Genomic DNA, 15,980 nt, shown 5'->3' with positions numbered 1-15,980 from the left:
AGTTAGCAACCATTTTCAAATTCTACGTTAGTGTTTCACTCAAATAACTCCCATTAAAAGAGAGTAACCAACCCCTTTACAGTTCTTTCCTATTTGTGTCTAACAGCTTATTCAAAACATGAAACTTAGGTTGCCTGATTAGAGCAAGAAGTACATCCTTAATAAAGGGGGCCTAATGCAAAACATATTTTGCCACATTGGCAGATAGGTAGAAATTGTATTTTCAGACTGAACCAAATCCCCTTGAGATAATGTAGTTTATTTCTCTGAAGCCAGGGGTCCTTTTTGGTGTTTTCTAATCTGTCCTGGGAGAAGGACATATATTGTCTTAGAAGTGGCAGAAGAGTGCTTAGTCAACTGGATGGAAACAGCTAGCTCCCCTCATAAAAAAGTCCACAGTCTACAGCAGTATCCTGGGGACATGGAGAGGCAGAAGAAGGACAGTTCTTCACAGACAGAGACACATCACTTTAGTCCCATGGTGTGCTAGCTGCACACTGGATAGGCAGCTGGCATGCAACATGCATGTGGCACATGGTTCTGGTTCTTTCCCCAGCAGCTCATTTTGTAGAGACAGTACAGGCTTTACCAAGAAATTCCCAATCTAACCAGTCTGAAACTCACTTTGTGACCAATCTGAAACTCACTGAGGCTAGCAGACCAGGGTCCCTGCCCAAGATACTATCCTCTTTTGAATATTTTTGTAAAACAATATAATTTAAATTTTTAAAAAAGTAAATAAACCACAAACCCCAAACCAACCAATCCACCAAAACCTCAAAAGCACACACAGAGCTCCTGCCAAAAGAGGTGTTCCCACCTCCTCCTTAGCATTAAACCCAGCAGGAGACCAGAGCCACTGTTTTCTACACTCTTACCCATGTATTTGTCCCTTATGGTCTGACTTTGCAATTTAGGATGCATGAGACATACATTTTCCCCCAGTCTCACTCTCAAGGCAGCAGTTGCTCTGGTGTTTGGGCTGTGCATGTGGGTGCTATGGCAGGGAGGCAATCTCACGTCAGGTCATGAGTGTGGAAGAAGGAGTTTGGCATCATGATTGTCACTGTGTCTGTGTTGCAGCAATGTCTAGTGTGTACATTAGAAAGAAGAGAAAACAAACAAAAGAAAAAGATTTAGCTATCTTCACCTTCTGAACAGTTTCCTGCTGTCCACTGCAATGCAGAGGATCAGGAATGGGACATCATGCCATGATCAATATGATCAAGTGAAGTCAAATTTATTATACCCCAAAGGGCTATATTTATAATAAGTTTCTACTGTTCACACGTCTCTAGCTAACACATGATTGGTTAATCCTAGCTGTTCACACATCCAAAATAGAATGCTGATTGGATCTTCTAATTTTTCATGCACCTTGCTGTGGTTGTCTCGCCCACCCATTGCTTCTCTTTTTTCTCATTTTCTCAAACTTGCTGAGTCTTGATGACTCTTCTTCTTGTATCTTTCTCAAGGATATACTGACCCCGCTTCTGAATATGTCCATTATCCATTGTCTGTGAACATGTCCATTATCCATTATTACCAGCAGGCTGGGTTGACCATCGGCTGAATGTGGCCATTGTCTTGCAAAGACTCCTCAACCTGCAAAAAATCCTCAACAGTCCACAAGGTCCCATTGCTCCCAGTGAATGACTAAGGTTACCACACTTCAAAATGTTCCTGAGTTTCTTAATTTGATGTAGTTTTCCTGTTCCAGCAAAATGGGGAGATTTGGGTCAGTTAGGAGAGGGTTTGAGAGGATGATTTAAAAAAAAATAAATAAAAATAAAAAGGAGAGAGAGAAAAAAGAAAAAGAGTAAGGGCTCCAATGATAGCATATTGAACTTACTTGAAGGACTCACATTGAATGCCGTGCAGTTTGGGTCAGTCCCCCTCATACCCCATGGAGATTTTGGAGACCTTGGAGCTCAGTATTATTTCAGTAAATTTATTAATGACTCAGTATTATTTAAATGAATGTATAAATATTTGGTTGTGTTATTATTTATACATATTAATATTAACACATTATTATAATATTGCATTTGAAATAGTCTCATTTTTAATTCAAGACTAGACAGTCTATGTATAGGAAAAAAATTGTGATATGTGTTATTTAGCATATTTGCTGCTGTGCAGCCATTCTATAGAGTGCATTTAAGTGTATTTTGTGTACTATTCTTAACATGCATTCACAGTAGACAGCAAAGCAGCAGTTATTCGGTATGCTGTGAATGCCTATTAACAGCAGTACCTATTTGCATATCATGGATCCATAATACAAAATAGGCATAGTAAAAGCCTTATGAAAAGTTATTATGCATGCACAGTAGAGGCTTTTTAAACCTTGATATCTCAGCTATTTTGTTTCTCCACAACTTATTTGAAAATATTAAAAAGGTCAAATGATGGATTAGGAATGTGTGAAACTGTAGTATTACTCCTATGGAAGTAATCATTCAACAAAAACTAATTCATTTTTGGTTTTATTAGCACTATAAAAGATGTTCAAAAATGTATTTGAGTTGTTAAAAAAAACACACCTACTTCAATAATAAGAAAGGACAGAGAAAATAGTTTCACATATTTTGAGCACCGTGTGATATAATTGAGAATTTTGTTGGTCCTTCCCTAAACACAGAAATATTGCAACGTCAACCTTTCTTTCAGAATCTCATGGTATTTTTACTATGTATTGAAACAGTGTTGGTTACCCTAGGACTTTTAATTTTTAGATTATCTTGCATTTTTTAATGCTTGAAAATGCAAAATCCTTGAAAAGGTGGACAATCCCTAGAACCTTTAACAATATAAATCTTAATACATTAATTGCTATTGAGGATAATGGGATTCTACCCTCTCCTTTGTTACAGATTGTAATGTTGTGTAAAAATGAAGTGAATGCTATGAATAGTACAGCACTTGCTCTTTTTTGAACAGTTTCCCTTAAAGTTTTAATGTCTTTGTCGCTTCAGATAAATTTTTGTTAATAAACAAAAACTAACAAAAAATCCTCTGTTTTATATAGAATGAGAGAAGGCTGAATGTCTTACTTTTTTTAAATAAAACAAAAACCACAAATCGCTCAGTGTTTGGGGTGAGGTTTTTTTTTTTTAATGAAAGGCTGTAAACCGTTGAGCACATCCATATAGATGTATAAAACACGATCTTCCCACACACATGTTGTTATGTACTGCAGTCTTATTTTTTGTTCCCGTCTCTAATCAAAAAAATGCCCCAACATATTTAAATGAAACTTTGTGAAAGAAAAAATAATTGGGTGGAGGCTTGAGGGCTGAGAACATTAATGCCAAGGTTTGGACCAATGTGAATTGAAGCAGATGAATTATAAACCCTTCAAAACCAGAATTTATAACGGAAATGCTGACACGGACCCATAACAATAGCAGCTCTGCCAAGTATTATTTTAATACTAAAAGCATTCTCACTCACTCATTATTTTATTATAGAAATTATATCTTTACAAAAAAGCAGTGATACACAATAATAATAAAACCAAATTTTAAAAAAGAATGTTTCTAAGGTGACTCCTGTAACTCCTGTGATATCACTTATATGTGACATGCCACTCCTTGAATTAAAAAAAAAAAACACAAGCCCCTTACACATGAAGGTGGAGTTTGTAATAAGCTAAATGGCAAGGCTGAGCTAAGAGTCTTTGTGAGCTTCCTTTAAGTGTTTTGCCATCAGAAGGAGACAAAAGGGTTAAAAAGGAAGAGCAGGGAGCACAGGAGAGGCGCTGACAGGAGAAACAAGGGCATGAAGAAAGGGGAAGCTAGGTATCAAAAGAGAGGAGCAGGGGGAGATTTTTAGGCGGTTTTCAAAGGGAATAACACAGTTTTTAAAGAGATATTGGGGAAACATTCACGAAAAGGCCAGGCAGACTGAGAAATTATGGCAGGGGCCAAACCCTTTGAGAATCCTAAGCTACACTTTTGAGCAGGTACATCCCAGTCACATTGCAACATGCCAGAGCAGGTCAGTGAGCCTTGCCACATGCTTCAGAAAAAAAGCATGATTTGTTAAATCTTCGTGCTGTATGTCCAGTTTTCTATAAATGACTCTTTTATTTTGCAATGTCAAAAAACACCAAGGGATGTGAAGGAAGGATTTGTTACAGATGGTATGAGGTTTTCTCCTATTATTCTGCGCTCTGGGGCAACAAGCTGCACTCCAAAAATCCCTGCACCCCAAAAATCTCACCCAGCAGCATCACACAAAAACTACTTTTTGTGACTGTGCTATGCATTATAGAGCCAGCATTGCTTCCCTATTACCGCCTTCCTTTCCTTGCCATTTCTTTTTTGTCCCTGGGTACCAGGTGCACTGGAGGGACTCAGATCAATACAAGACAACATTTCTCGTATAAACAATGCCATATTAACAGCCAGAGGGCAGCTGTACCTGTAGGCAGGGATAGCACCAAATGCTGGCACGTCTATCCATGCAGCTAGACTGCTAAAAAGAAGCAACCACAGTGGAAATGCACCTACTGTATGTGAAATGCGGGTGCAGATTTTTTTTCTTTTCTTTTTTTCTATCAGTCTAACCTTCTGTGTTGATACATGAATGCTGGTACCCACTTAGAGGGATGCCAGATGATCAGTGCAGAATGAAGGTCCCAGGAGAAAGGCTCACGTGGTTTTCTCTGCCCCGTGACGTCACTAGCAGATGGCATGGGTACCAGCTCTGGCAGTTGGCATCAATGTCACTTTTTAGAGATCAATGAGATAGTGCAGATATACACAGATCTAGACTCCAGCAGACGATGCGACATTCAGACTGAAAAGATTTGGAAGGCAAAAAATGAAAACTGATTGTTGAATGAAATAAAAAGCTAAGGTAATACAAATAAAGATATATTTCAATTGGTGTTGGGTGTGCATGCAAGTGTTTAAAGATACAGTATCATTGTCTTGTTTTTTGTGTATGCTATTTGCTGTCTAGTAACTCCTACCATTTTATTCTTCTGATGCAATTACAAACTTTCATTGCTTTTATGTAATACTGCAAATGTGTAGACAGTACTGATAGAGTTAGTCTTTGACTGGGGTTTTTGTTTAATTTTGTTCTGTTAAAAGTCCCTGCATTTACTTTGCTTGTCTCTTTGAAGTCCGTGGGATACAAGCTTTTGCTGTTCCCAAACTGCAAATGAAAGCAAAGTAATTGGGAAAAGGAAATTATTTTTCCTTTCCAGGCTGGATTCTGAGCACACGTGCAGGATTGCAGTCAGAATCTACAGACCGCTCCTGTCAGCTAAGAGCTGGAGGAAGACATCTGAGCCTCGCAGAACATAAACACTGCTATAGCGGGCAGGGAATTTTTCACCTCCCCCCCTTCCCCCCCAGTTGATGGGAAAGAAAAGAAAAAGGAGAAAAGAACAACAAAAAAAGCAAATAAGTTGATTCTAACAAAAAACAGATAATATCAAATAGAATTTTTGCTTGAAAAAGGGAGAAAAAAAGAGGTAGGGAGATTTTATTTCCTAACTCTAACCTGAATACGTTTAGGGTTAAATAATTCTGATTTTTGTCTTAATATGAAATAAGTATTATGTGATTTTAATACAAATAACTCAGAAAAATGCTTTGTTTTGAATTATATTACTAGCTGAGTGATTTGGGGGGTATATTTGATTTTTTTTCCTTCTCAGCCACTGTAACTTACTAAAGTTTAATATCTTGATACATAAAGGAAGAAATGTGGAGAGCAAAACCCCACAATTTTGAAGTATAAGTCAAAAAGTAATTTTAAAATATTTACCATCAGGTAATAGAGATATGGCACTTTTTTTGAATTTTAAAACTGCACTCCATCTCCTCATTTTTCCACCCAGGGGAATTTGGATTAATGAAATTTTTGTAGTGCTTTGTCACGTATTGCATTTCTTTGAATTCCATGATGGTGAGAGTTTGAAAGATTTGTTTAAAAAAAAATGAGCAGGGAGCTAACTGTACATTTAAAATATGAATTTTCTCCATACTTATTTGTGATAAATGTGGCTTTTTAGTTGCAGGGTCAAATGTTTCAAGTGATTTTAGAATTCTCAGCAGCTATTATTTTTTAAACGTGGGCATTTGCAACTGCCATTTTATTAAAAAAATATAGACTGAGCATTTATACACGCACACACATACACACATACACACTCTCTTTTTAGAAGAGCTTACACACAGACACAAATAAGGTGCATGAGGCTGTCTGTGTGAGTCGGAAAACTTTAAAAATGGAAATATTTAAACATTCTGCTGGCATTCTTTCAGGTAACTTAAGATTGTAGAACCATGTTAACACTACCATTTGATGAGTCTGTTGTAATGCCAGAATCCCAGATGTGTAGAAAGTTTCCCAGAGAAAGTGATGACCAAAAGCAAATGAAGAACACAGAAAGCTTTTCAAAGCAGATCATCCTCCGAGGAAAGAATATTAAAAGATCTCCTGGAGAAGAAACAGAAAAAGAGGAAGAGGAGGAAGAGAGAGAAGAGGAGGATGAGAATGGCTTGCCAAGGCGAAGGGGCCTTAGGAAAAAAAAGACAAGCAAGATAAGGATGGAAAGAATTAAATTCAGGCGTCAAGAAGCCAATGCTAGAGAGAGGAACCGTATGCACGGCCTTAACGATGCTCTGGACAATTTAAGGAAAGTTGTCCCTTGTTATTCTAAAACACAAAAACTGTCTAAAATAGAAACTTTAAGACTAGCTAAGAACTATATTTGGGCTCTTTCTGAAATACTGCGAATTGGGAAGAGACCTGACCTGCTCACCTTTGTCCAAAACTTGTGCAAGGGTCTGTCCCAGCCAACTACAAACTTGGTGGCAGGATGCCTGCAGCTGAATGCCAGAAGTTTCCTGATGGGCCAGGCAGGTGAAGGTGCCCATCATACCCGCACACCCTACTCCACCTTCTATCCTCCCTACCACAGCCCGGAGCTTGGCACCCCCCCAGGGCACGGGACTCTCGACAGCTCTAAGTCCATGAAACCATACAATTACTGCAGCACTTACGAGTCCTTCTACGAAAGCACATCCCCTGAGTGCGCCAGCCCACAGTTTGAAGGCCCCTTAAGTCCTCCCCCAATTAACTATAATGGGATATTTTCCCTGAAGCAAGAGGAAAGCTTGGACTATGGCAAAAATTACAATTATGGCATGCATTACTGTGCAGTGCCACCCAGGGGTCCCCTTGGGCAGAGCTCGATGTTCAGGTTGCCTACAGAGAGCCACTTCCCTTATGACTTACATCTGCGCAGCCAGTCTCTCACCATGCAAGATGAATTGAATGCAGTTTTTCATAATTAATGAGGAAAATGAAAATAAACAGTGGTCATTCACCTCCCCATCTAATTAAGAGCAAGCAGATGTTTGGGCTCTGCGTAATTGGCACAATTCTATTTAAAATGTTTACTAGTTCCTAAAGTGTGTTTCAACTATTGTGAAGATTTTCTATGTATTAATAAACCCTTTTTATTGTAAGTATTTTTTTCCTGTAATCACTGTGAGAATATGTTTCCTCCCAGAGGTTTTCTCCCTCCTTTTTAACTTTTTGTTTCCCTATTTATTTGATTTGTTGAGCAGTGTGTCTGAACAATATTACTGAAATAAAAGCGTACACACTGTGTGAAGTCAGTGTCTATTTTGATTGTATAGTAATTATACAAATGCATGTTATTGAAATCAGATTGATAAAAATTATGTATTTATAATTGGTAGAAAATATATATTATGTATTCAAGGAGAGCTGGATTAAAAATATTAAGAATTTTAAAGTAATTATCCAGAACTGAGATGGGCTTGCAATGTGCAGAGGTGAGGGGGCAGCAATATTGAAAGCTATGCAAAAAAAAAAAAAAAAGGCAAACAGGAAAGCGAAATAGTTTTTGGGTTGTTGGTTTTTGGTAAACTAAGGAAAAAATTATTGTCATTGACATTATTCAGCCTGATTTTAGAGTGTTGCTGAAAGGGGCCACATGATTATATTTAGAAGATGTTGTCAAAAATTTGCCTCAGTTATTTTGACCATATATAATAAGCACTTTTTATTTGTGTTATTATGACTTCAGATGTAAAGGTTTGTTACAAAAATGTATAACTGTGGTTTCTCACTACATACTTGACATGCAATTAAAGATAGATGTTTCCACTTTTAAAATACATCTATTAGCTGTGATACTATAGCTGTGTGTATTTTGTCTGGTATTTATTATTTCACAGTATACAGCTGCCTTTGGTCTTGTCTACACACCTTTTTTCCCAGGACACTCATAATGCTTAAATCTGGGATAGGAAGTCAAGAATCATCAGGGTGAACCTCATGCTATTTTCAGAAGGATGATGTGATGCAGTAGATTCAAAATACCACATAATTAGCTGTGTGTTAAATGAAATAACAGGTTATGGCAAGAAAGCAACTTTATATCTCAATGAAATGCCAAATTTCATATGGGGAAGAGCCCTGAGCTAACACACAGGACACTAGCTGCTCCTCTAGCTCGTTGGGGGAATGGCAGGAGCATGAGAATTACAAGGACTTCAGAGAAAAAGAATTCCTGGACATTGCTAAACTTAGTGTTGATTAAAAAACAGCACCACTAAACTACGGATATGTATGCAACCCACAGTATTTCTGCAGCTACAGAGGTCTGCACAGTCCCACACACCTTAAGAGTTTAGCTTAGCTGAGCCTCAGTTGTTTTCTAAACAGCTAGAGCTATTTATCTATAAACTGATGAATGATAAAATGAATGAACTGTTGATCTAAAAGCCAACAGTCTTTAAACCTCTGAATGAGCAAGACCTCTTTATTATGATGGAAAACAGCCGCTGTCTGACAAGCAAAAGTACTCTGCTCTAAATGAGGAGGGAATACTTTTTTAAAAGCTGTATTAAAGGTGTAAATTTCACATGCAAGTTGGAAGCTCCTGGCTGAATCACAGTCAGAGCCACAGTTTGTTAATACACATCAATCTCACGGCCTCACTTGAGTACACACCTGGACAAAAAGTGGGGATGGGCCAATTTCTCCTGATAATTTGCCTAATGTCACAAGCAATACTTGCTGTAAACAGTCTGCCCTGCCAAGCATTGCAGCTCCCTCAGGACAACAACAACCTGATGTTCATCTCTTCTAAGTAAGACCAGGCTGCCCTCAAAGGAAAGTGATAACATATCCCAAAGTTTGTATCAGGGTCTAAATGCTTCCACGTTTGCAGAGGTAGAGGGACAAGCATGGGATTTTGTTCAACCAATATCCTCCCTAGGCACAAATATGACACCAAAATGGAGTCTTTTGGAGCAGTTTTGGGCCAAATTTCAGGGGTTTGGCTCAGGATCATCCCCTGTTTCCTCAGGGTCAGGCATGGAAGGCACAGGCAGCCACTTTCCACCTTGGATGAAAGGTGATGGTGATGACTGTCAACTCAAAAGCATCCCCGGGTGTTCTGCACTGAATATAGGAGGGATTTGGGAGAAAAGAAGACCCTAAAATAGATTGCATTTACTGTTACTCAGAATTAGCTGATATTTGGCATGCCATGGAAAGGTGATGGGAGAGAGAAGGGGGAAGAAGCCATTTGACAAAGTGAAAGCATGGAAGCTTGGGCACAGATTCATGCACACTGAGAAATAATAATATATCATGAGGTGCTGTAGGCAAGAAGGCCCAGAAACAGGGGATAATTTGTGAGGAGGCCAATACCCCCCATTTAGCATTGGCAACAAACTTGTCTAACCAATTTTACTAAGAGAAGCCTCTTCTAGGAGGCTGAAAGTTCACCAAGTATTTCAGAGCTGTCTTGCTGCACAGGGGGAGGGTCTTTGCATAAGCTGAGAGTGGTGTGAGGAGGCAGCTGTAGAGTCCTCCAGCAAGGGAAGGAAATGCCCACTGCAATACATCCAACAGGAACCCAAGGGGTGCTCAGTCTTGAGGCTCTGCAATCTGAGCATCTCCAACTCTGTGGCCCTATATTAACTCAATAACTTATGGGCCAGTTCCTATTTCCCCTTCTGGCAGCAGAGACAAAGGGAAAAGGGGAAAAAAATTTCCCTGCCAGTTCAGATCTTTCTCCCTCACTCCACAACAGATGGGGAGGCAGTTTGCAGCCAGTTTCCCCCCCTGGTAGCTCAAGGCAAGAACCACACTTGCTCAGGGCATTGCAAGTTGGAAAGTCACTCCACAATAAATAATGGAACAAGTAATAGGAAAATATTGAGATGGCATAAAAACCCTTCAATGTTCTCTTTCTAGGAGGGTATGGATTATTTAGAGATATGGAGGTAGGAAACTCCCTTGACAGCAGGCTCTCTTGCATACCTTCTTTTATGTGCACAACAAACATTTCTGTGATCCTTCACTGGCCAGTCACAGAATAAAAAGGTGCTCCAACCTCTGACATGATTTTTAAAAGCCTTTGAAGATGCCTATTGTAGGGAAAAAATCTGAGTACTAATAAAGGTCTGGTCGTTTAAAATCACAGGAATAAAAGACAATGGGTTTCTTACTGATTATCTCCACTTTTTGAGGTTTGTCTCCTTTCAATCCCTTTCGTACAGCAAAACAAAACTGGTCAGATCTGTGTGTCTTGTTCTCCTCTTCACTGCCTTCAATTTTTTGACGATAGAATTATGTAAAAGAACAACTGCTTCAGAAAAATTAGGTGAGAAATTTCTATTGTTCCGTGTCCTTTAGCACAAAAATATTGAAAACTTCTGTCAGTTTTAGAGATGGAAACCCCAAAGCTGTCAAAAGAAGAGCTATTTAATATGTGGCTTTTTTACACAGTGGAACTCTTTGCCATTTACTATTTCCCAGAGTAACATTTAGTGTGATTTTTAAAAAAGCAATGTGGATTTTTTAAAATATTGGAAACACACTAATTATTTAAGAATGGCTGTACTGGTTCAGATTAATCATCCATTTGACCTAATATCTGGTTTTAATATGAGAACATAAAAAAGTTGTCCAAATGTGTCAGAAGAGGGCAAGGAAAGTAATTTTTAATAAAAACTAATAAAAGTTAGATAATGTTCCAGTCTCGTTGAAGACAGAGATGCATCTGAATTGCAGAAAGGGCCAGGAGGCATAACAGTGTGCTGTAATGTTAGCACTCTTTCCTCTGCAACACAGGACTCATCAGTAATCACTGAGGAGGATACACTGGGTAGTACTAGGTGGGACCACGCCAAGAAAAGCCTCATCCACACTACAATTTAAAACCTGTGGCCCAAGCCCCAGTCCTACAAATCCCAGTGAGACCACAAAGAGAGAGGGAGGGGCATCCACTGCTTTGCCAGACCTTAGTGGAGATCTCAAACCTTTTCCAAATTACAGTAGGGATACCCTTGTTTTAGGACACATCCTGACTATGGTCCCTTTGGGATTGTCTTCATTTTTTCATTTCATAGCTATTTCTACAAAGATTTTTAAAATGTATTGAGATTGCACAAACATGATGGGAATTTTTTTCTATACTAGCAATTCCCTTTTCCATTTTTGTCCCTACTTTATTCTTCTTTCTCTGCCTTGCTTATAAGGGCTCTCAAATAGCAGCAATTAAGTGAAATGCCATCAACAAAGATAAATGAAATTCCAGTGCAATACATGGCAGAATCTTTCAAAAAAAAAGGGTCTTTGCATGGTTTTGCTTAATAGATTGTGGATCTAGCTTAACAGTGGTTTTATTTTATGGTCACAAGGTCAAAGCAGGTTTAATATTAGTACCAAAATCCTTCAGCCTTTGATGCATAAGTAGCAGATATAGTGCTGCTTTAGGCTGAATTATCAGGAAAGCAGCTTCCCTTACAAAATTTCAGCAATTTTCAAATTAAGAAGCAACAAACAAAAAACCCTCAGTAATCTGGCTGTGGGTCTGACCCAGAGCTGAACCATGGCAGCAGGTTTTGATTTTGCTCTGGAGAGACACAGATCAGCGTGGTGAACAGCTGGCACTGTGCCATTGCAGAATCTCAAGGGCAGACCTGTCGTATCTCACTGATACAAATCTAACTACAGTACACAGGGCTGCCATGCAGAATCACACTCCCAAGCCTTCCCCACCACACAATTAGACCAGAGCAAATCATCACACACAAAAATCTATGCTATGCCAAAAGGATGGCATGTTTTCCTGCAGAGCTTTTTCCCTCATCTCAGAAGATGTGCAAGAAAGAGCTGGGAAAAGGGAAAGGGAAATTTACAAGCAAAAGAGCTCTGGGGGGAAAAGAGGTTTTGGTTTTGTTGGTTTTGTTTTTTTTCTTTTTTTTTGGGGGGGGGGGATGGTTTGGGTTTTTTTGTTGTTGTTGTTATTGTTGTTTTGGTTTTTTTGTTGGTTTTTTTTTTTTTTTGTAATGCCTACAGTGTGGAGTTCCTATGACTCACAACAGGCTTTAAATTGACAACAGCAGCAAAGGTTGTTACAGAATGGTAAAGAGATTTCCTCCCCCTACTTCCCCAAAACACCATTTTCTTTTGACTGTTTCCTTGTCACTTGCTCCTTACATTTACAGATTTATCCCTGTAACTGCATTACTTGCATTATTTAATTCTATTCTTGGATGATTTAATTCTACGCCATGTATGTAGAACATATCTAATTGTAGCTGAAAATCTGCACTACTTCAGGAGGTTAAAAAAATATTTGCTGGAAAAAAAGTGATGCTTACAATTGTTTGTTTTTATAGGATATTCAGTATATTCTCATCCTCACGCCAGTCTTGTGAACACTGTACTTTCTGATACTCTGAGGGGTTTTTGCATTACTGTAGAACATTGCTAAGCTGGTCTGAGGGTTTTCCCCCCTCTTAGGATTTTTTTTAAATTGTAACTGATTAGTATGTGAAATGTTATTTTTGAAATTGATGACATTTCCTGATCTATAAGTATGCCTACATGGTAAATATCATTAATTCTGAAGTGCTTGGACATTCTCTTTGAAAAATCTAATAATCAGCTGAATTGAAAGTTCTTGTACAGATAGAGAATAAAGGCACAACCACAGATTATAGCATAAATTTTGTACTCATGAAAGCAGGAATGGAGGACATGGGTCCACTCATGTTCTATTGGAATTCAGCAGATGCCAGACTGCAGTCTAAATCACATGGGAAGATAAGCATGGCCTTATCCACGGTGTTATTTATTTACACATGAGCAAATGCAGAATGCTTAGATGCAACTGAAATGACATTTTTGTTGGGCAGATAGCTTGCAAACAAAGAGACTCTGATAGGACCCTCCTCAGAACCCAGGGAGAGGCCCACAAGGATGTTAGTCAATATTTGCCCCACATGGGGAGAGGTGCCTGTAGGAAGAAAAGATATGGAAAACACCAGAAGCAGGACTCCTGCTAATTTCAATAAAAGCAATTGAGATTTCATTCCCAAATTCTAAAGGAAAGTTCATGTCAACCATGACGAAAAGCCTTCTCCACCTGGATTTACAAGGAGAGCTGTTCTTGGGCTTAGCTTGTTAACAGACATTACTTTAGAAAAGTACATATTTTCCCCACAATAGATATAATAACCATTTTAGTTCACATCCATCTGTTTACATGCAAAGGCACACCTACACCTATTGGGACAGATTTTGTGGGTTTCCACCAGAAAGTGAGTAAAATCATTTGAATGCATGTAGTTATAAATATTTTTATGCCAAAATTCCAGAAAATTTATTAATGTGGTAAGACAGTGAATGAATAGCCATTCAATATGTACAACCACAAGTTGTCAGGTGTTTGGATTCACAAGTTTCCATCTCATGGATTCAAATTAGCCATAGCCATCTTGTTCCCGTTACTCCTAAATTTCATATATTTTTATTCTTAATATACTCTCAGTTTTTCCCTTTGATTAAATAATAGAAACTTAGCTAAAAGGATAAATCTGTCCCTGTGCCACATCTCACACTCTCACTATAGGAGAATCTTACGATAACTAAGCCCAGAAATCAGAATGACAAATATTGCAGCAACAGAAACACAGCCCTGGCATAATGAGTGTTGCAGGATGTGAATAGACACCATGAGAAGTATGGCAACATCTTTCCTAGTGAATAGAGTAATAATTCAATGCAAGATGTGCTGCAGCACCCAGCAGAAACACAGGTGAGGAAACCTCTGCGAGGACAAAGCAACTCTGTGGTCACAACAAATTCAGCTAATTACCTCCTCAGAGACAGGCACTTTATACGTGAACTGGGGTGCCAGTCTGCTTTGCCTGGACAATATGTCCCAAATACAACTCTGCCAATCCCCATTTTGAGTGAGCTGGTCGCTACCCACAGTAGGTCATCTACCCCATAACAGTTGCTTCAGCATTCGTGCTGGATTCACAGCCACCTCAAACAGCTGAACCTGCTAAAGATGCCCGAGAGGAGATTGCGCCGCTGTATCATACACCCACATCTTACTCACACACGGGTTCCCTGTACCCTCAGGTACTCACACAGATGTCAGCACCTTCTGTAAAATGGTGACTGCCATGAGTAATGGTCTCCACCACAGGCACAGCCTTATGGAAAAGCTCCTCAATTAAGATATGCCTAGTGGTCTCCATGAGTGATTAACTGTGAGTGATACTGCTTGAGTACAGTATCTCACTGATACTGTGGTCATATTCCCTTAACTCTTTTTGCTATCCATGTATTGGGATGAATCCTCCCTTTAAATTTAGCATTCTTCTGGGCAAAAATAACACTACAGAATTAGTTTTAATATATTAATTATTTATATTATATGTTAATGAATCAAGGTATAAGACAAGATGTTTTATAAGGGGCCGCATATATTTCTGGCAGTCCCAGACTACAAGCATACACTCACTAACATTCTCTGCCTTCTTAAAGTCACCAACAAGTTGTCTGGGAAGAAACTCTTCCCCCACAAAGGGATAAGTTATTTTCAAGGAAGGACTGCGCACAAAGAGGGATATCTCTGCTCAGATATCCTAGATCAGTGTTACACCTGCCCCTTCCCTTCTGCTGGCCAGTATGTGTGAAGGTAGTAGTAGAAAAAACAGAATCTTTGCTTGATTTGTCCATTTTATCTGATTTACCCCAGTTCCTTTGTTATGGAGAGGTAATCTGATCTCCAGCCCACTCCATTGCTCTGTGACAATTTACTTTTAAATACCTAGAGAATTACAAAATAAACCCAGTCTCAAATTTGAATCTAGCATTTATTTTTTTTCCAAGAAAACATCTTCAGACTTTTTCCTAAGTATATTTAAATCTTACCAGTGAACATGGTGATGGTTATTAAAAAGTAATTCTGGATAAATTAGCTTGCAGCTACAAAATTAATGTAATTCATTTATTACTTGCAGCCACAAATCAAAACGTTGTTAGCACTGCTGCATGCAATTTAATATGCACAGTAAGTTTCCATATGGCTTCAATTTTAGGTTCCCTGGTCACTACAGAGGCTCATTTGCAGAATGGTCTGTAGGCATACAAAATCAGCTTGTGCTTACTGGGAAAAAGGCTGTTCAAGGTGGTTCCTACATGGCACAACAGTCCAAAAAGTCCCAAACCGCTAACACCTCTTGAGATTATCATATCCTACTTAAGACTGAGGAATATCTACACTCATTCACATAACTACAGATATAACCAGTGCTTATTAAAAAAAAGCACCCACAGTCAGAACTGCTACTTACCAGTTCATGCTCCTAACCATGAAGGCACATTTTTAAAAACACTAAGCATCCAGTATCTCCTTGAGAGGCAACAGAACCAAAATATAATGTTACAACATCAACTTTACAAAGCTTTAAAAAAAGTCTACAAAACTTAAAAACAACTGAAAAGTCTGAATTTTGACAAGGATATATAGATCACCTGTGAGGTACAGCTGAATTTTTGCATAATGTACCCAGAGTTGTGCATGCACTGTGATTAGCTTGAACACATCAACTAGATAAAGGCAATATGCTGCACATGCATTTCATTATCAGTAATCTTGTTGC

General features: G+C 38.7%; 1 protein-coding gene across 2 annotated transcripts; it reads left to right on the top strand.

The window, feature by feature from the left end:
• Positions 1 to 4,633: 4,633 nt before the first annotated feature.
• NEUROD6 (neuronal differentiation 6) lies at positions 4,634 to 7,645 on the top strand. Of its 2 annotated transcripts, XM_005487012.4 has the most exons (3): positions 4,634 to 4,866; positions 5,222 to 5,491; positions 6,288 to 7,645. In XM_005487012.4, the coding sequence occupies exon 3, from the start codon at positions 6,309 to 6,311 to the stop codon at positions 7,320 to 7,322; it is 1,014 nt and encodes a 337-aa protein (XP_005487069.1). In that variant the 5' UTR covers positions 4,634 to 4,866; positions 5,222 to 5,491; positions 6,288 to 6,308; the 3' UTR covers positions 7,323 to 7,645. The 2 variants fall into 2 exon arrangements, with proteins under 2 accessions (XP_005487069.1, XP_005487070.1); XM_005487013.4 differs by lacking the exon at positions 5,222 to 5,491 and having other exon boundaries at positions 4,637 to 4,866.
• Positions 7,646 to 15,980: the final 8,335 nt, after the last annotated feature.

Source organism: Zonotrichia albicollis, chromosome 1, assembly GCF_047830755.1.
Source record: "Zonotrichia albicollis isolate bZonAlb1 chromosome 1, bZonAlb1.hap1, whole genome shotgun sequence".
Taxonomy (NCBI): Eukaryota; Metazoa; Chordata; class Aves; order Passeriformes; family Passerellidae; genus Zonotrichia; species Zonotrichia albicollis.
This window is presented reverse-complemented; position numbering and strand designations above follow the sequence as displayed.